The sequence below is a fragment of the Ammospiza nelsoni genome, chromosome 8 (assembly GCF_027579445.1).
Source record: "Ammospiza nelsoni isolate bAmmNel1 chromosome 8, bAmmNel1.pri, whole genome shotgun sequence".
In the NCBI taxonomy this organism is placed as follows: domain Eukaryota; kingdom Metazoa; phylum Chordata; class Aves; order Passeriformes; family Passerellidae; genus Ammospiza; species Ammospiza nelsoni.
In genome coordinates, this window is record NC_080640.1 from 29555355 (window position 1) to 29576477 (window position 21123).

The window sequence follows — 21123 nt, forward strand, 5'->3', positions numbered from 1 at the left end:
CTATTTATAGATTAAATAAGATATTTCTAATCAAGGGAAGCAATGCCAGACCATTCAGGCACAGATATACATTAATATGGAATTAAGGACTAGAGTACACAGTAGTAACTTGGTATTGGGGTCATGAGATGGATAATTGCAGCATAAACAATTACAAACAGGAAATTCAACATTTAGGTTAAAAATGGAAAAAACACCCACGTTATGGAAATACACAGGCAAGACATTCAAACACACTTAAATCTGCCCTCTACTGTTACACAAAAATCACATGATTGGAAACCTATCCCTGCCTATGGTCCTAAGTCAGACTGAGCTGTTTAAAAGACATCCTAGCTGCACCTCATCCCCTTCAAATTACTGAAAAAATGCTATCTAATAAAATCTGTTCTTTACAACTTAATTACCTACTGCTTCATCCTCTGGCCCACAACCTTTCTTAGTTTTCAGTTTTACTGATTCTCTTGCTCTCAAGCTTAGTCATCAAGCCAGAAGCCTAACCTCATCTTTCAGATCCAAATCATGTCATCACACACATGCCATAATGAAATAATTCCAAAAGCTTTTCTATCAAGTCTTTTTATGCCTTGTGGGATACAAGACAAGTTTGGGTGCCTTTTCTGCTTTTGTTGCAGTGCTTCACTGAAAATTATAATGGTTAAGTCTCATAATTTTAAGAAGCAGATTTAAATCTTTATCCCCACTCTTCACTTGAATGGGTGTTTAAGAGAATTTAAAATTTGATTTAAACTCATTTTTCAGGATCTTGATTTAAAGTTTTTGGTAGTTCTAGTTTTTCAGTCAGTCTTCCTCAGAAAACAGACTCTAAATTGTTGATACAAAAGGCAGGGAGTGGAGTCAAGCACACACTCAGGTAGGTGTAACAGACATGAGGTGTTACATGAGGAAAGAGACTGTACCCTGCTGGACAGATAACATTTACACCTATAATGTCATAATGCTTTCAGGTTTTAGCAATAATTTAATGCTGTCCCTGAGATGTAAGTTTATCTCTTCATATAAAGAAAAATACTTCAGCAGGGCAAAAATGAAAAGAAGCACAGATCAACTGGCACATCTCCAACCAGCATCATTTTGTACACAAAACCAGCCTTCCAGAGATGGGGATCCTCCACCCACTAAAATGAACAGAGCCTCTACTGATTCCTTTGCCCACAGCAAAACCTAGTGGACCTCAGCCAATCTTATTCATAATCACATCCACCTGCAAAAGAAAACAGCAATATTTGTACTTCATTCAACAGAAGTAAATGATACTCACAATATGGTTACATTTTCAAAACAGATATCTGTGACTGCTTCATCCACAAGAGTCACCTCAGTATCAAAAACCTCAGCTCCCATGCTGAACAAACAGAACACTGCGTAGCGCTGCGATTCTGGAGAGGGTCACAGAGAACTTTCATCAGCCACAGGGCATGTCACAGAACTAACACTGCCAGTAAACAAAACTACCCAAAATGGTCACTCAGACCTCTGAGGAACTGCCCTCAAATTCTCCCCACCACAAATTTTCATCATAGGATTTTATGATAAGTGACCTGTATAGCTAGAACAATATACACAAAGGGGAAAAAATGCCTACCTCTATTAGGAGGGGAAAAAAGTTGAGTAATCTGGTATAGTGTCTGCTAGCAACTTCAAAAACATTAGTAAAAATGTAACTTTGTGTAGTAAAATTGATTTTACACAAAAAAATAACATCTGATCCAAAGTCTGTATCATTTTATGAATGTGCTACATAGGATTAGGCTATTTTGCCATGCTTTGCATCTCTGACCCTATTGAAAATCAAAGTGAAATCAATGCCAGGTGACAGCTGGAACAGATTTAGGATTAATCTCCATGACACAGCAAAATGCATGTACTTGAAGGCTATCCAATAATACCCTCAACACCAACAGTCAAGTTTCATTTAAATTTCTCATTGGAAACAGCCTCCAATGTACTCTCTCAAGTGCAGACAAGACATAGAACAATGTGTTTAATCAGAAGTTTCTCAGTTAACCATTTAATACAACATTCTTCTGTTGCTTCCTCTGGAATTCTTCCTCAGGTGGACTCTTTAGAACCACAGGACTTTGAACTAACTCAGCTAGCTACAACCAGCAACTTCAAATTACAATCATTTACACAACAAAGAGTAAAATACAGACCTAATGAAAGGTCAGAAAAGGGGTCGAAATGAGTATGAACTTCCTCATTCAGTTTAAATTTACAGGCATAAGCATTGCTTATCAGAGTAATTAATTACATCTTACATACTTTCTTTTTTGCTGAAGTGGTCAGAGCCTTTCCACATTAATGGTATTCGAATATCTAAAGGAGGAAAAAAGAGGGAAGGGAGATTAAGTTATAGTCAATATTGCAGATCTGTGATCAAAACAAGTTACACAAAGTGTGTTGTTGCTTTTTCTGATGTTCTGGTGGTAACAGGGCCTTCCACCCAAAGAACAGCATAAGTATTCCAAGATTATTATCCACATCAAAAGAAAATGCAATAATTAGTTGAACTTGAAGCATCATTCCTGTTTAGAAATTATACTGGAATAAAGAATATTTTAAATCTCCTTTGAAAGTACCTGAAATAGCATTTCAGAGAAGCTGTGTAACATAGTCCTGAGAGACATTCTCTGAGCACATTATTATGCATAGATGTAAACCAAAATCCTGCTTGCCTGGTGCTGAAAACCACTCATCCCACTGCAAGAGGAAAACCTTCCTGTTTTAATGAAAAGACTGGGATACTTATACTGCCAACACTTCAGTCTTGTTTTGCTAACCATAGAGAAAATACCACATTCAGTAATCACATTCCCAGTGAGAATTGTCTTAGTCAGCAAAAAGAGTTTAGAAATATTTTTTCTTTTAACACAAAAATATCCTTCTACTTCAGAACCACAGTAGAGAGGCAATTACAAAGCCATTATTTTAAATCATGCCTGTCATTTTAATATTAGGAAAGTATTTTCTTCACTAAATTTTCCCATTTATCTACTAAACTCAACATAGTACTAAGTGACATTTTCCTCCAGCTTAGAGGACTCAGGTGAAGACAATGTTTTTCATTAGTCCCCTGTTAAAAGACAAATGCTGTGAGGGCTTTATCAATCCAAGCCTGATTTCTGAAGTACAAGGGTGCTGTTTAAAAGTATATGCAATATATTAAGTGACACATGATGGCAGCAGTGAACAGCATGAATTCAGCTGTCTTGTGACAAAAATCTTCAATATTGTTATAAAGAAGCATTGCCGACTCCAGTGTTGTCTTCATATGAGAATGATGGAAAAATCCACATTCATTATGCTAAGATGCAAAATGGTGCCAGTATTTTGGCATCAGATTGTCATCTATTCCTACAGGGGTTTACCCACAAAACTTAAGTGAAATCACATTTAGTCACGCTGTCTCAGAAGGTAACTGAAAAATTCAAATTTCAGTTAATTTTTATTATGAGACATCTTATTATAAAAGCTATTTCAATATTGAAACTTTCAAATTCATCTATTTTTAAGTGTTCATGAAAATGAAAAACTTTCAAGTGAACTACCAGCATACAGCTTTAGACTTCTAACTTCCTAAAAATCAATACATCACCATGATCTGAAACTGCCTTTCACTTCTAAAGATGCATTTGCATAGCAAGCATTTCTAAAAATAGGGGGTTTTACACAAAGAGAAATAGTTTCATTAAAATAATTACAGAAGTCTCTCAAACTTTTAAAAGATATATATATATTCATCTTTGTCAGAGACAAAGCACAGAACATTTCTTTCCTAAAATACAAAGGTCTCAAATCTACACTCATATGTGAAAACAGTTACAAATAAAAGCTTTCTCTATCTTCAATCATAGCAAACTCTGAATGACAATTTTAATGCACTCAACAGACCTTGTTAGCAATTAGAGCACTAGATTAAGGATTACTTATGTGTGCCACTTTCAATATCTTGCTAGCTGAAAAATTTACACCTTGGTCAGAAAATCATCAGGGTATAGACAATCAATCCTGCAACAAGTTTAACATGACACTTGTAAATCAGTTTTCAATTCATTCTTGGACTGAAGGAGCTGTCATTTATCAAAAACAAAGATCAATTTTCACACACCTTAATTTCAGTTTCCATTAGCTGTAAATCTGTTTGGATGCAAACTGGATACATTCAAATACTACAATTAATCAAATTTAAACCCAATGATCCCTTTATAAAATTACTTTAAATTATGATCATGCTTTTTCATCAACTTTGATCTATTGTCTTCTGACAAAAAAAAAAATCGATTGGTACAATAACATAAATTACATAATTTATTCAAAAATATGGGGGATAAGTAAAAATTATAGAAGTGTGAAAAGCTGTGGATTAAGGAATGCACTTCCCACACAGTATCTGACATAGCTGCTTTCTGTAGGAGCATATTCCTCAGCAGTCCTGCACAGCTCTTCCCAAACTTCTGCACTCGGTCACGATTGCCCTACTTTTTTGGTAGCCATCATCTGGCATGCACTATGTGACACACTAATAAATTTATAAGTGGATGGATTGCTGAGGGTAGAAAATCAGGAGGTGACCTATAGAAAGAATAAATCAGCAGAGGCCAAGAACAACATTTAGGCTTTTGTGCTGTAAACTGGACCTGGCCAGGCTTCCTGACACCGGTACCTGAATAGGGACGAGGCACGGCAGCAGCCAGCACCCCCAGGCTGGGCTGCACAGAGAGACAGTTTGTGCTTCCTCCCCTTCTCCCTGACCTCTGCCACACTTCTGAGGACACAACCTTCAGTTTTGAGAGCCACTGTGTTGGTAACAGTGCAGAATCATTAACAGACAGCACCAAACACAAAGTGATGTATTTCACCCCCTATGGTCTTATTGAAAGAAACTAGCTAGATCTTTCATATCCTGAGCAAGTTTTCCATACTGAAAACAGAGTTCTTAAAAAATTCTGATTTTCTAAAGATAGAAAGCAGAAGTGTATTATGACCCTAAAGTCTTCACTGCAGATAGCTCTCCCAATTTGAAGAAAGGTGCAACCCCAGCACAGACAGGCAAACAGATGCTTTCATCCAACTGCCATAAGGAGGAAAGACAGATACACATTCTGCAAACAGCTGTGCTGGCAAAAACATTAAAACATTATTGAACCACGTGCTCCATCACTCTTCTCCTACTAGTAGTTACCTTGCTTAAAGATATACCAAAATATGCAGAATTAACTGAAACAGCTTCAGTAGTGAGCTGCTCTACACTATTCTAATCTTAATGCAGCAGGTCAGGGAGCACAAACAGATGTGTCAGCAAAGCTGGCAGAACAGCCACAGGACTGCTGAATGCAGTAGCATCCACTACTGTCACAGGCAAACAAACCAATAAATCCACAGTGCTGAAGTTTGAGAACAGGCTAGAAAACAGCCCACTAGGAATGGCTGTTAAATGTTAAATGTTGTTACTAGCCTGCATTGAAGCCATAGCACTACATCTTTGCTGTAGTAATGTAATCTGCATTGCCTAAATAACATTTGCATACTAGTTATGATTCTGCTCTCAATTTGTTAGACACCCCTGTACTATCACCTCAAAGTCTGCTGTTGTGGGGAGAAACAAAGTTTTCAGCTCACTCACACTGATGTAGCTTTGAAATGCATTCAGTGTTTATGGCAAACAGCAAAGAAGTATTTCCCTCTGTGCAGTGCCCTGTGAGAAAAATGGAAATAGAGGGTAGGATCTTCAACAGCCCATGTGTAACTTAAGCACAAGTCCCCTTGCACTGAACCACATTTACACTTTAAAAATACCATCTTTTCTGTATAGTTTGTATTAGAAGACACTGTCCAGCTAATTAGCTTCTGTAATTAAGTGTCTAGCTGGCCTCTTACCTGATATAGCAACCCTTGCTCTGCATGCCATCCGGTCTTTTGTCCCATTTTCTGAAGACCTCCAAAAAAGAAGAAAGAGAAAAGATATTTAGATCTGTGCATTTAGATATCTAAAACTCAACCCTTTAAACACTAAGAAGTGTCAGGATTTTCACATTAAAGCTCATTTCAAATGCTTTTCTTTAAAGTTAATTTTGGTATCTCTGGTTTAAGATATGAGTCATTAATTTCTTAAGCATAATCTGGGAGGAAGGTACACCACCATTTTTTAAAATTCCTTAGAAGACTTTACTCCAAAGTAAAGTCACACACACATCTTTCTTGTCTTTCCCAGCTGCAACAGGATCTAATACATTATCAAATTTTGCCTTCTGTATATGTCAATGAGGATGCAACTTCATTTATTGGTTCTATAATTTATTGGTTCTATTATTGTTTAAAGAATTGCCTCCTCCTCTATTAATAAAATGAAAATTTCTAGCTGCTAGCAGTATCATGACTTCCAGAGGCAGTTAGAATATCTTCAGAACTCACAGATGACAAATCCTAGAATTTTCTCTCTGCAATAATTAAGCCTTAAACAAATTCCAGTCTGAAGCAAATACCAAAAGAAAAAGAGCTCCAAATGGACTATCAAGTACCAAAGATATAATTTAAATGATGGAGAAATAACTCTGTAGCATGCATCTCCTCTAATGACCTCCATGGACATCTCAATAGCCCTGAAGACAGAAATCCAAGCAATGCATGGCAGTCACAAATCAAGTACACAATACAACTGTTCAGATACATCTCCAAATGTCCCTGCCCTGGTCGGGACATGTGCCATCACCATTCTGGGCTCACTGACAAAGACAAGGAGTTGAGTAAATCAGCACATATACACACTTGATATTATTCCATCACTAAATACATAAATAAAAGATGAGTCACTGCAAAACTCCTTATTTTATTAGAAAAAGCAATATAAATGCAATAATTACAGAATACCACATGTATCATAAGCCAGTTTTCAAAAGCAGCTTCAGAATAGTGGACAGAAAACACTGCTCTTTCCTCCAACACATTTCTCCTATAAGGGAACATTTCTGAAACTGAAAAGTAGTGGAATTGCTCCTACAGACACAATTAACTGGAGCCAAGCATGTACTCACAGAGTTTCTACACTAAACTGCAATATAATATTTGAATAAATTCCTAACCTGAGAGCAACAGTGTCTCTGCACCACGATTCTCAGCATTGCACACCAAATAAATTCCATTTAGACCAAAATTTTGTAACATTATTCAAATAAAACACACATACTTTAGCTCCTTCAAGAGTTATAAGGTGAGAATATTTTCAGCTACTTCCCATCGAGTGTTAAATTTATCACTTCGCTGTAGTTAGCATAAGTGGCCAGCAGAGGGTACCAATTAACCGTGATAGGGCCATTATTAAAGGACCCTTGACAACCGTAGAAAGAATGAAAAATACAAATAGCTGTGTTCTGTCTTGGATAGCTTTGTTTTGACTTGGCTAGGCACCTTTTTGTATGCTAAGGACAATCAAGAAAATATGTCCATTTGTGTTACTTGATACTAAATTAATATAAAAAATAAAATCTACCCAGGAAAATATGACTTGTATTTAATTTTCTAAAGCAAAGAGAAGATAATGGAATTATTTTATAACGTAATGCTTTAAGGCAGAAGTAATTTATGTTTAGGAGATAAGGAAGGATTTCAATCCACATTCCTAGACAGACTGTAAGTGAATGCCTGCTGGATGCTGCTCTGTGAATTGGAGCTGTTACTCACTGCTGCTCCCCTGGGGCCCGCAGCTGTGCCCTGTAGGCCCGGATGCGAGCGTTGCACACCAGCAGGTTCTTCACAGCGCGCAGGAGCTGCTCCCTCTGCGTGCTCACTGCCAGCAGCCTGCAGATCCCCTCCCGCATGCGGAGCTCAAAGTTCATCTTCTCTTGGGTGTCGCATTCCTAGAGATGCAAAAAAACCAAAGGATTAAACTAAAATTAACTAAGAGTGCTCTCAATTTTTACATCCTCTGCAGCTGGGATAGAGAACTCAAGGTTTTAATTATGCACAGCAATTGCAATGGTTACTGAATGCAGAATGGTGGTTCTCTCTTCAGGAACAAAAGAGTAAAACATGGGACAAAACAGATTTACTATATCCATTATACATGCAAATTCCAATCCAAGATTAACTCATTGTACCATCTGAAAGTTACTAAAATTTTATGTGCCTCCATGTGTCATTCATAGAATAATAACATATGGTCCTAGAGAGGGCTAACTGAACAAAGCCTATAAATTAACAACCCACTTTTAACAGTGACCTCTACTAAAATAAATTTTAAACGGAAGAAAATGTCTGAAATATTTTAAATCAGGAACTCAATCTCATCACTTCTTCAACTGTCTTTAAAAAAGTGAAGAAAATCTTTTTCACTTATGTTTGATATGAAACTCAGGTAACAGCAAAAGAAAAAGAAAAGAGGAGACTGATCCCAATACTCAACTGCATCAGGCCCTGAACTGAGAAGTCAAACAGCTGTGGTGGCTTCAAGACTATACAGGCATCATGTCAGGCACACTTTTCATTGAAACAATGAAGTAAACTAAACATGGCTGGCAAGTCACTGGAATTCACCATTGCTGTATTTTGAAAGAGTGGAGGTTTTTAAGGTTTTATAAAAACCTGCTGAGAAGTCAACTTTTTCCTGCCTGCTTTCACAGAAAATTAATAAATGTGCATTATTCCTCACTAGTGACTTCAAAGAGGTCAATCTACAGCAGGCCAGGAAATAAGGAAGGTGAAGGACCACAGAGTGCTGTCTCCCAAAGGCCCACTAGATGCCACTGATGGCTGATACACGACCTCGTGTTGTGGCTGTCCCTGGCCAAACTGAGTATTTCTGACACGAGAAGAACAGAGTGAATAACAGAATGTTGTCATGGTATTGCAGGGTTGCATTGCAAATACTTTGCAGGCCAGTGAAGAGCAATGCTTTCCCATTACTAAACAAGAGTGCCTCTACTACCTCTGGAATTAACAAGTTCATGGTTGTTTGGTGGCAAATGGCTCCCAAAGCTCACATCAGGGACATTTTCCATTGAAGTTCTGCTGGTACTCTCTACAGCTGATATATGAAAGCCTGGGACCCTGTATGGCACCATAGACTATCCCATTTTTAACCCTCACAAGTTTGCTTTTTAAAGTTTCAATCACAGCCAGAAGGAGATAAAGCAGGGCAACAACACTTCTGCATTCTCAGCACCTGCATCTTTATTCACACTTTTTCTCAGGACTCATCCCAGAAAAGAAAACAAAAAAAAAAAAAAAAAAAAGGAGAGCAGTAAATAGCTTTCATCCATCTTCTTTTCTTCTGAATCAAATTTTACATGGCTATGAAAACCTAAGCAAGGCCCACACCTGTCCCTAAGAAATAATTACTTATTCTCTGAACCTAAACTAATAAATCAGCTGCTACAAAGCTTCAAAGAATGAGATCCTACTTCCCCCTAATAATTCCCAAGACAGCAGGCCTCAGCACTGCCCTGGCTCCTCTCCACATCTATCACCTGTTACAGAACTACAGTGAGGAAATAAACATTCCTATTTGGGCCATCTGCATGTACCCATACTGGCTTTCAAGAACTGCACAAAGCATTCAGTCCACACTACATCTCAGCCAGGTTCACATAAAATATTTTGGACTAGCAGTAGATGGCTGTTGGATAGATAGATAAGATAGCTTAAATAACCACACTACGTAAATCTCATCTGAATGAAGGATTTAGCAGCCTGATTTGGGAATGTATAAAGTTCTTTGTGCCTACCAAAAGAGATTGGTCAGCTTTTTTCCCCCTCATTCTGTCTAAAAATACAGGCACACCATCTGGACTCGGAGGAATGACACAGCACTGTATTGCCATATGCTGTCTACTGACACACCGTTCCCTTGTGAGGGCCATCCTTCCCCCCCAACGGCAGCACAACCCAGACCGGATCATTAACAGCTGTGGGGTTTTCAGCCCCACACTCAGGAGCTACCTCAGCAACGCTTCTAAAAAGTCTTTGTATTCCCCACCTAAGTACACTCAGTATTAGAAATGTCTAGTATTAGAAAGTCACAAAACAAACAAAAATAACAACAGCTGAAAAAAAATATACAGATACTGCTGAAGGTAGAAATTTTACTTCATTTAATTGGTAACTTCATCACAGGCTTTCAGATTCTTATTCCAAGGTACACTTCTGATTTACTGCCACAGTGGTTTACATCTAAACGCTACAAGTCTAAACCCCATAAGTACAGTATATCTTTTTAAAGTAACCAAGTAGCTAGGCAGTGGGTACTCTTCTAAAACAGGGGCAAAACAGTCAAGACACCAGCTTGGGCATTTTGCAGTTAGAAACAGAGCATTTGCTGCAATTGACAGCCACAGTTTCACGGACTCTCCCGAGCTCAACTTATTTGGGTTTAAAGCAACTTGAAGTGTAAAAAAACCCTCATGAATCGGAAAACCAAGGAAGATTAAAGAGGTGCAAGGAAGCAGCTCCGAGAGCCTACAGAGAGGAGGGTGAGCGGGGGCCCAGCTCGGCCCGGCCCAGAGCAGCCGCTCTGCCGCATCCCCCCTCAGGAGAGCCCCCTCAGCCCTCACGGTGCGCGGGCAGCCCGCGGCGCCCACAGACCCGAGCTCGGAGACAGCGCAGCTCCCGCCCCCCGGGCCGCCCGCAACCGGGCACCGCCCGCCACACCGCCCCCGCGGCACCCGAGAGTGCGGACCGGACCGGGTCGGGTCGGGTCTGCCCTGGCGGCCCCGGCACTCACCGGCCCCGCGGCGCCCGGCCCGCCGGGCTGCTGCCGCCTCATCATCCTCATCCTCCTCAGCGGCGCCGCCGTTCAAACCTCCCGCCCCACAACGGCCGCGGCCGCCCCGCCCCCGGGCCCAGCAGCGCCCCGCGGCACAGCGGCCGGCCCGGCTCGCTGGGAAAGCCGGCTCTGCCGACTGCAGCTGACGGCAGCGCTAACCCCCTCGAGTTTAGCCACAACAGCCAGTGCCAGATATAAAGGCCAGGACAGTGCCCGTCTTGGCTTCCTTCTTCTCCGTTAATTTACTTTCCTAAAACAGGACGGTGCCGCCCCTTTCTGCTGAGTGCCCTTACGGGGAACGGCTCATGGCAGCAATCACTGCTGCCCCAAAGCATGCCATGAATTTTTAACCGTGTTCTTGGGTTCCTGCAGTTCATCTAATTATGCATCTTTAATATTATGGTACTTCAATAGCTGCAGTAGTAGCACGTGTTGCTAAAAGTATACTGTTATATACTGAGTAAAAGTGCATTAATTATTCACTAGATTGACTGGAGAGGAATGGGAGTAACATCTCTCTTCTGCTGCCAGTTTTGCAGCTCTGTTTGTCTTCAGCAGATGAAATAAATGAGCCAAATAGTGTCTCCCATCCATTCCTCATCCCTGATTTCTTGGCTTTCCTCTCTGAATTCCTCCTTGACAGGTGATGGTCAGAAGCACAGATCCTCATTGCTTTGCACAGGGTTGTCAACATTTGTGGGAAGTAAAATGTGCTGGAATGAGTGAGATATACAGTGTTGCTAACAGCTTTCTACAGAAGACAGAAGTCTCCAGGCTAACATATGCTTATTTAAAATATAAGAAAATGCAGTTAGGAAGGGAAAATTTTTAAAGCCTCATTGCTTCTTCAGGATTTCACATAGGTGCTCAGCAGTTCAGCTGGACCCCTGACATTTACAACTGGGGCACAAACACAGTGGGCTAGCCTTTGAGGAAAATCATGAACTTCTGGACCAAAACTATGTATTCCTTGGGGCAAGGCAGGGGACAGGGAGCTCTGCTTCTCTCCAGAGTGCTCATTTCACCTGGAGGCAGAGATGGCAGAGGCAGCTGTTCTGGAGTTCCCGTCTCCATCTTGGGCCATGTTTCTTAGGGCAAGGAGAGGCTTTCAAATATTCATTAAATACCTTCATGCCATCGTGAAATCCTCTGCATACCATTGGCAGGGCACCTGCCACAACTGGGAAGCCCTACCCTATTGCATATAGGCAAAACCTTACAAAATAAGGAAGGGCCTTGTTACCCGTGTAAAATCATGGCTCAGGCCTGTTACTTCAGCTGAACAGAAAAGGACTATGAGAAAGTGACTCAGCTGAATTAGAGGTAGAAAAACAAATTATATAACCATTATGTGTTCATATTGTGGTTTATGGTGGTTGGTTGGATTACATTTGTTGTGCTTAATTAGAATGCAACTGATAAAGGCCTAACTGCTTTAAAAGGCCTGGTTTTTGCAATAAAGGGCTCTCTTGCACCTGCCTGGGGAGTCTGCATTGCTTTGCTTCATTACACTACCCCAGGTTATATATCTTTAGGTACTGTGACTTTTCCAAAAAGTCTTTGTCCAGTTCATTTAGAGGAGAAATCCCATCAGGGAGCCAAAAGGCTTTTGCTTAATCAAGGTATGATACTTAGAGCTGCATATGGACAGCCAATATAGCTAAGAGTGAGTTTAAGGGAGGTTTAAAGGGAAGTCTCGACCTAATCCTGGTGCTTTCATGCACCCATGATAAGCCCTGGGCTCCTGTCTCTGCTGCAGAGGTCAGGGTTTTGGATACAGCAAAAGCAATCCACCAAATGAGGGGAGAACATGAGATGACAGATCAGAGTGCCCTTTTGCTTTACAGCAGGGCATGTCTCTTAAAGGGGGGTCTGGCCTCTCCTAATTCACTCAGGGATGGGATTTGAGCCTCAAAAATCTACAGGTCATTTTCTAGGCTACAGAAGTAAACTAGAAACAGTAAGATGTCATGGAGTGGAATTGAACCAAACAGGTGAAAGTCTCAGGTTGACTGAACCATATTATCATTGAATCACTGCCTGACCCAAGGTGACCCATACAGCCTTGACTGAATGGCTAAAACTCTTTGATGAGTTTGATGTAAACTGTGGGAGCAGCTGGAAATTATAACCTTACTGCAGAGATAAACAAATAAGGAATTAATTACTGTAACTCATCCCTTCACCAACTCACCAAATAGGTCCCTAGCACAGAAAATTGATACCACCTGTGAAAGAGACACACTGACACACTTCCTATCCAGCATCATCCCAAGCAGTTCAGGCTAGACTCTAGAAGAAAGCCATTGGTTCAATCTTTGCAGAAGCCCTGCCACAAGACCCCAGAGAACAGCTCTCAGGTACACACCTGCAGGGTTTGTCAAAAGCCAGGATGACTACATGGAAACAATAAAAATCACTGCAAAAGGACAAGTTATGCCCCAAATTATTTCAGGCAATCAGCAACTCTAAAACCATTTTGCTAGTGGTGTAGACAGCTCCCAGGAATCTGTGGCAGTTGTCCAAGAATTTTAGATGCTAATTAGCATGGTTTTACAGTACAGTCTGTTCAGCAAATCTGAGTCTTAATAAAGTCCCAAAATGTGACTGCTAGTAGCATAAAGAGCCCGTGCCTGCAGCCCTTACATGCTCCTACAGACACTGACTTGAGTTGGAGCCCTTAAGAAACCAGTGGCAGTTACATGTGTAGGACTCAGCCCTAAGCAACATGAGTGGTATCCTCTCAAGCTCAGTGCATACCTGCTCTTCAGCTGGTTCAAATGTCCACTTTTCCAGTACATTAGGAACATGCTTCTGCAAAGTCTGGCTTCTCACATTCTTGCACCTGTTTCTGTTTTGGTCCTCCATTGCATTCACTTTCTAGAGATGTTAGGTTTTTTCATTATAAAATCAGGCCTCATAATTCAGTAGATCTAATTCATTCAGATGCTTAATTAAAAAATTAAACATTTCACCACACTTCCAATATTAGCTTTTAAAGGAACATTAGACTGAGGCTTTAAAAGGCATTTCTACAGGTTTAGAATGAGGTGAGATGTTCTTTCTACACTTTATGTCTAGCTCCAACAAAGCTGTTCTGCTGCTGTTACAGCACATAAACTAACTTGAAATGAAGAAGGCTTTATGCCATCCGCATTATCCAGAGATTTGGGATTCAACTAGTAACTTACTATTCTGCTTGCTCCCTAACTGAAGGGTGAATGCAGTAGACAGCAACAAAAAAAGGAAGCATTGTAACCATGTTTTTTTCACCAGACAAACCTCCACTGAATGGCAGAGAAACCCAAAGGCACAACCTACAAAACAAGGAAAATCCTGCACAGTCACTGCTGCTAGTGCAGAGAAGTCAGAAGGAGGTAGGGTGAATTAAACAGGGGATCTATATCCTGCCTTCTGGGGTTTCTTAAGTGAAACATTTTTTTCAGATGAATCACACCATCCTTTTATTTGGCATTTGATTTGCATTGCAAAGCATTTGGCTTCCTTCTAGTATTAGGGAAACTGGATAGCAGAGAAAAGATCATTGTCTATCTAAATCACTGTTCTGCTCAAGTGTTAGATCAGCATATTATTTTAAATGTTAGGCCCATCATTTTGGTTTAGCAGGTACAAAATGTCTACACCTACTCTTGACAGCACTGCAGTATTTTTCTTAATTTCTTAGTTCCCACAGCTTGCTACACCTACTCCTTGAATTCAGAGTGTGCCAGTAGAAATGCATTCAATTCCTCTTCAGATTCATCCTAAATAGAAATCTATGAAGATTTGTACTGGACACGTGGGAAAGAATTGCAAAGGCTTTTTATAACTGACTACTTATTTAATTTTAAGCTGAAGAGCAAACTGTTCCCATTGATTGCCACTGGCTTTAATTGCCATGGTGTGTGACCACTATAGATTGGTGAAATGGGCAGAGACTGGAATTTAGGGTGTTTACCTGACCACTTACTGGAGCTCAGTGACTCATTTCTTCATTTCAGCCTGCTGAGAGGTCAGTTGAAAGTCTCTCCATCTCTTAGCTGGGCAGAAAGGCAACATGTAGTCCTACAAAACAAAAATATGGGTTACTACCTTATTGTAATGCACTTCAGGCTCAGTTTTGATTGGTTGAGGTGAAAATTAATCATCTGTCTGACAATGAGCTAAAGCTTAACCCTATCATGGTGAAAATTATGGTAAGAGAAAACTTTATAGGCTCTTTCTTAGCTGAGCAGTGTGAAATAGGTTCCTTCTCTAAGGTAGTCATGGACCCAGTTGTTGAAGATGTCATCCCATAACATGCAGGTGCCCAAGTCAGCTAGGATGTACCACCCTTATCTTCCTGCCATAATTAGACAGAGCAGCCAGAACAGCGGAGAATAAACTCTTGCTATTTCAGGTGTTCTCAGATTAATTTTATCCTGAGAGCTTCTTCATCTTCTGCTCAAGTTTTTTTTAAAATGTTCTGCAGCTCTCCTCCAACTGCTATAATGCTCCCAATGGCACCAGGATCACATCTCTGTATGATGCCATCAACTAAACATGGATACCAAGGTGCTTCAATAAACTATTTTGTTGATCATTTCATGTTCCTGTAGAATTTCTAAAAGAAACTGTAAAGCTTGAGAACACACAAGGAATTATTTTTCCTTTTTCCAGATGCCAGAAACTGACTCCTCCCAGTATTTCTGATGTCAATCCTATATTGAAATGCCTTCAGATTAAATTAATGTAGCCTTTTTGAATCACCATGAGAGATAAATGTACTCAAAATACATTTTATAACAGAAATAGTAGGTTACATAAAATCCATCCCTATGTTAATTCGGAAAACAGTTCCTGAGATCAAACCTGAAAACAATCAAACTAAACATTGCATGACTTGAAACTGCAGTTTGATCATCCTCTACATCCTCAAGTTTCCCAAACCCAAGACAGTGGATGAGTGACTAACCAAGGTACACCAGTCACACGCATTCTGCTTGGGAGACCAGGGACATTGGTTTTGAAGCCAATTCACATGTGGCTCCCACACAGGCACAGATTCAAGCCCATCAGAAGTATCCTGTTGGACAAGGATCCTCCCAGGTGGCTGAGAGCTTCACTAGAAGCCTTTCTCCAGCTGAGAAGACAGTGTGGACACACAGGGTCTAACAAGGCACAAGTTTTGCAGCCTTTCCCTAAGTTTAGAAATCTACATGGTCTGTCTTTTCTATTCCACTTTTTACGTTTACAGCAGTTGAAAGAATGAGGTCATCTTTAATTCCTTTGAAAATCAAAGGTGATCAAAATTGGCTGCTTGACTCCATTGCTTATAGAGGGAAATTTATACACAAAAATAACACTGCTGCTTAAACCCAGAGAGGTCCTTTCAGCTCCATATTATGGGGACATTCCATACAAGGAGGGTATCCTGGAGATTCTACACTTCCTTACCATGCCTTTTACCAGGATTTCTCTGTTGGTTACAGAGTCCTGGTTTGATTTCTTGGGCATTTACTGCAGGTAGCATTTGGTGTATAAAATACCCATCTGAGACAGCTGCATCCAAATGTTTGCTAGGCAGTGTGCTGATGAATTCAGTTTGTGTCCTGGGACAATCTAACTGGGCACTCTGTGTGCTGGTTCCAGGGTTAGGCCTGTTAGGATTTTTCTCAATTGATCTTGCAGAGGCAAGTGAGAAGTCACAGGATCATTTAATGGATTGCCACTTTGAACCTGAAAAGGTGATTACATGCACTGAGAATATCAAAAATCTAACGATAAACTCCTATATGAGAAAATAATGCCAGAAAATCATCTTCCTTTTGAGACACAGAGGACTTCCACCTATTACTGTGAGAGCAGGTGTAAACCCACTTCTGATAGCAGCCACCCAGGTAAAAGGAGCAGTTCTCCAGTTAGCTCTTCTTGGGACTGGCTTCCTTTTTTTTTTCCTGAAGGTAGATCCAGGCCAAGTATTTACAGATGGTCTCTGTTTTTCCCAAACAATGCAGAATATCTCTGCAGAACACAGTACTTGGAAACAATCTCCATCTGAAGTGAGTTTGTGGTTGGGTCTGATTTTTCCAAGTACTGGAATATAGGTATCTAAGGAGAGAAAAGCAACAAAGCAATGTGCTCTGGAGACCAAGCAACACCAGCTGCCCTCTGTGCAGGCACCTGCACTGCAGCAGAAGTAAATAGTGACTCACCCTTACCACTGCACATCTTGAGGTGACAGCTAGCACAATAACTGAGGCACAGTAGCCCAGTATAAATTAACTTTGCATTTCACACACTATTTGGATTCAGTCTCAGGGAGGATAGTCAAAGGAGCATGGACAGGTATCTGTACTTCCTGCAAACTCTCACTTAACCATAAGAAATGTTTCTCATTCATACAAGATTGGTTTTTCTCAGTAATTTTCCCAGTCACACTTGGGGCTACAACCATCTGCAGCTACTTAGTTTTTCCTGCCTTGCCACAAAGCTGTAGTTTTTCTGCATTTTTCTGTCCTGAGTTCGGTCCCAGCTGCATAAATGGGCATTTGTCACACAGATCAGGCCAAGAAAGAGTGAGCCAAAGCAAGAAATATTAACATAAATATTATTTTATTAAAACAGCACAGAAAAAAAAGTCTTATTACTTTCAATATATTTATTGATATGTGCAACATAATAACGATTTCTAGCTGGAAATTTCTATCAGAGGTTTTAAGCCTCTGGTCCTTAAGGAAAATCTGGCTTGCAAATTATGTCCTGTTTCTTACAGAAATAGATACTGAATAAATATTGAACAGTTCATCCACTCAAGGGCTTAGATTAAAAAAATACATCCATAGGAATAAAAGGATTGAAGTTTTTAGAACTGCCAGATAACATTTCTATTCTCAGCATCCCTAGTTGCTGTGCCTCTACCCCACTTCTCCCTAAATCCAGTCACCTCCTCTGGCCCTCAGAGTACAATACCACTGTGGAATAACTTGCCTCCTTGAAACCTCAAAAGAGCCATAATGCAACAAGAAGTACTTGTCACATCACAGCCAATACTGGGACCCCAGCAGGGATGTCAGCCCAGAGCCAGACCACATCTTTTATACAGGTGATGCTTTTTTGTGGGATCACTGTGGTGTTGGATGGAAATTGTCCATTCACATGTAGGAGGGACTAGGATATCATTCCATAGGGTAGAAGGATCCAGGGGCAGAAGTTTGCTGCAAAGAACACCCTGTGGCTGATCTGATGGGCAGCACACCCTCTCTTCAAGCTTACCCCAGCTGCACTGAAGGAAGCCAGCCCAGCTGTTTTTAGTCCCCTACTCCAGTTCCCCTCAAAGTCAAACCATGGGGAAGGAATGAAACTGGGCTGTGCATGTGTTCTCCTCAATGTGAGATGGAAACACTTCTTGCTAATAATATTTTTTGTCTAACAAAATGACCCATTTTTACTCATCATTATGGAAAATCAGGGGTTGAGTAGCAAATATGAGTAACTCCATTTTACCTGAGGTTGGTTTGTCAGACATTTCTATCATCCCTCTAACCATTTCACAGCCTGTTAAATGAGCTGAGACAACACTTCATGTCACTGTTAGAATTTTAAATTAAAATTATGGTAACAATAAATAGCACCTCATGTTTTTACAGACAATTTCATCTAGAAGAATAAAAATAACTAGTTCTGCCTGGATGCATGCATGACTTGCACACATGCACATGTTTACTTTCTTATCTAAAAATCAATTTGAGTTCTAGGAAGCTATTTCTAGCACTTGATTCTAACTGTGTGTTTGTACAGTGTCATCAAAAAGCAATCAGGATGTTTAAAGAAAAGCCAACAAACAGCAAGTGCATTTTATAACAGGTTCTTTAAGAAGCAAATGCAGATCCAGAGGGGAAGTTATACAAATCTGGTACAGAGGGACACCTGTTCAAGATAATCCCCAAATACTTTTTTGCTAGCAGTGTTTGTTCACCAAGTCTGTTTTAACCAACAAGTTAAAATCTCTGCTCTCTTTTATTCCTTCTCTGTTCAGGAATGTCTTCCCTGTCCATAAACAATCTCTGCATTACATAGATATGTATAATATAATGCCTTATCTGCTTACATGGACAAGGCATTATGTTTTGTGAGAGAAAACACCAGCAAAAGCAAGCCACTACCTAAAAGGAAGACCATTTTTTCTTAGTTTAGTTCATAGCACAGACACTGACAACTGAGTCTTATTTTTTTGATAATACCCCTACTGTGCCATACAGCAGAAGTCTATTAACTTCCATCTGTAGTGGAAGCTCCAGGAGGGAGCTTTGAAAGATGCAAGTGGGCTGTTGCTCCTCATCTGCCCTTTGCCTAAAGTCTCTCTCCAAAAGTCCATCTCTCTCACACTTTTGTGAGGGACAGGCTCTTTCACACACACGTGTGGCTAGACAGACAAGAACACACTCTTGCTGAATGGATTTAAACAGCCACTTGGCACCACCAGGCACTGAAGCACCCAGAACTTCACTGGCAGCTTTCATGCAGGCAGTACACACATTACTAATCTGAACAGGTTTTTCTCATTACCACCTTAGTCACACAATTTTTTAGGCATTCCTTTCAAATTATCTTATGGCATGACATTGCTAGGTTGGTGGAGAACTTCTCAGACAATTTTAGAGGTAATAAGTTTCATACATCTTTGGCACCATAATGGATTGTTACCTTACTGTAAAACCTTCATACCTTCTCTGGGAGTCCTCATGGGCAGCTCCTCTCAATGCTGACTCCTTTTGTCTTTCTTCTGCATGACCACCTGACCCTTACTGTCCCTCATGGGAAATACTCACCCCTACTGTCCCTTACACAACCACCTGACCCTTCCTCTTCCCAGCACATTCTCCAACTCCCCTCTCAGCACCTAACCCACCCTTTTCTAACACCCATCCTTATTGGACACAGCTGTGCCCTATTAAAGGTAAGCCTTAATTGGACACAGCTGTGGCCTATTAAAGGCAGGCCTGTTCCTAATCCTTGGTAATTAGTACAGCTGCAACTCCTCAGGGGTGAGATTGCCATCAGCACCATCTCTTATTCTTCTACAATCCATTACATGCCACCAAGTGTACTTTATTGGCAGTCATCTCAATAGCTGGCTAGAAAGTCATCCATAGCAAACAACTTCTCCAGGCTATGCCTCTGAGGCATCAGATTTTTGTAAGGAATGAATCATTCTCTTGTTACTTACTAATGGTTTCACCTCTGAGCATTTCTAAACTAAATTTACTGATCTAACCAAATGGCCTGAGTTGGGATAAAATGTTTCAAAGGGACTTTAATCACAGGTAGCACTGCAGCCTTCATTAAAGCATTGGAGAGAAACTGCATGGGGAATTTTGCATGCTGGGAAGGCTCACCTGAGTTTAGCATAGGCATGAATCAGTTTGGAGATAGAACCAAGCCCCATTTGGATGAGATCTGTTTGGGCTCTGTTCCTGCTCCTTGTGGGAGGATCCTTGGCTGCAAATTATATAAAGTTAGCAGCCATCTGGGGGCAAAAAAATTGAGGAAAAGATAGAAAACACCATGGCCCAGTACATTTTTCTCCTTTGGTGAACACATGTTCTTTCAGCTCCCAGCCTCAGATGGAGCTAGAAGTGTCTGGTCACACAGCCTTCAAGACCTACTGCCTGAGAGATAGATGTGGATGTGAAAACCTCTGTTTTCAGGAATTTTTTACATATTGACTCTTACCTATCTTTCAAATTGTAAATATATCTATGTTTCACTGCACATGTGGCAGTGGCAGGAGCACAGTATTTCCCAAGGACTGTGCCTTTTATTTATCCAATTTTTCCAAGGATATGTATCTGTTACATTTTCTAGAGCACAGCTTGTTTATTTGTTTGCTACCTGCATACATACCTTTACTTCACTGCACTTTTTAGCTCCTGTGAATAAGAACATGTCATTGACTTCAGAGCCTTCTTTTGAGAAGAAGCTCCTTTGTGCATAAAACTATTTGACAGAACCTTCTTGCATGCTCACAGGCAGGGCCTTCAAAGTGGTATTAAAGACAGTCCAGCACCTTGCTCTGAACACTGCAGATTTAGCAACTGCAAAGGGTAGCATTCATTATAACAACAGAATTTAAATAGTCCCTCGAAGAACAAACTCACCTCAGCTTGCACTACACAAGACATTGCTTTAACACAGACCATTTTGCACAAAATACCTGATGTAAATAAAGGCCCATTTCTGCAGCAAGACACTGCCTAACACTTCCATAAGTGAGTACCATTTAGAGAAGAGCAGGGCTGCAACAAGAGACAAACAATTGCCTTGCTTTCATGCTCAGGTGATTTTCACCCCATCTAACAGAT

At 40.5% G+C, this 21123-nt stretch overlaps 1 protein-coding gene across 1 annotated transcript in view; it reads right to left on the minus strand.

The window, feature by feature from the left end:
* RTKN2 (rhotekin 2) overlaps positions 1-19639 on the minus strand; it is a 42588-nt gene extending 22949 nt beyond the window's left edge. The window contains exons 1-6 of the mRNA XM_059476760.1: positions 19487-19639; positions 14739-14845; positions 7702-7877; positions 5902-5960; positions 2287-2340; positions 1283-1400 (exon numbers count right to left, since the gene is read on the minus strand). Coding sequence (XP_059332743.1) covers positions 1283-1400; positions 2287-2340; positions 5902-5960; positions 7702-7856 — 386 coding nt within the window. The 5' untranslated portion in view covers positions 7857-7877; positions 14739-14845; positions 19487-19639. The remainder of the gene's footprint in view (positions 1-1282; positions 1401-2286; positions 2341-5901; positions 5961-7701; positions 7878-14738; positions 14846-19486) is intronic.
* Between the last annotated feature and the right edge of the window lie 1484 nt (positions 19640-21123).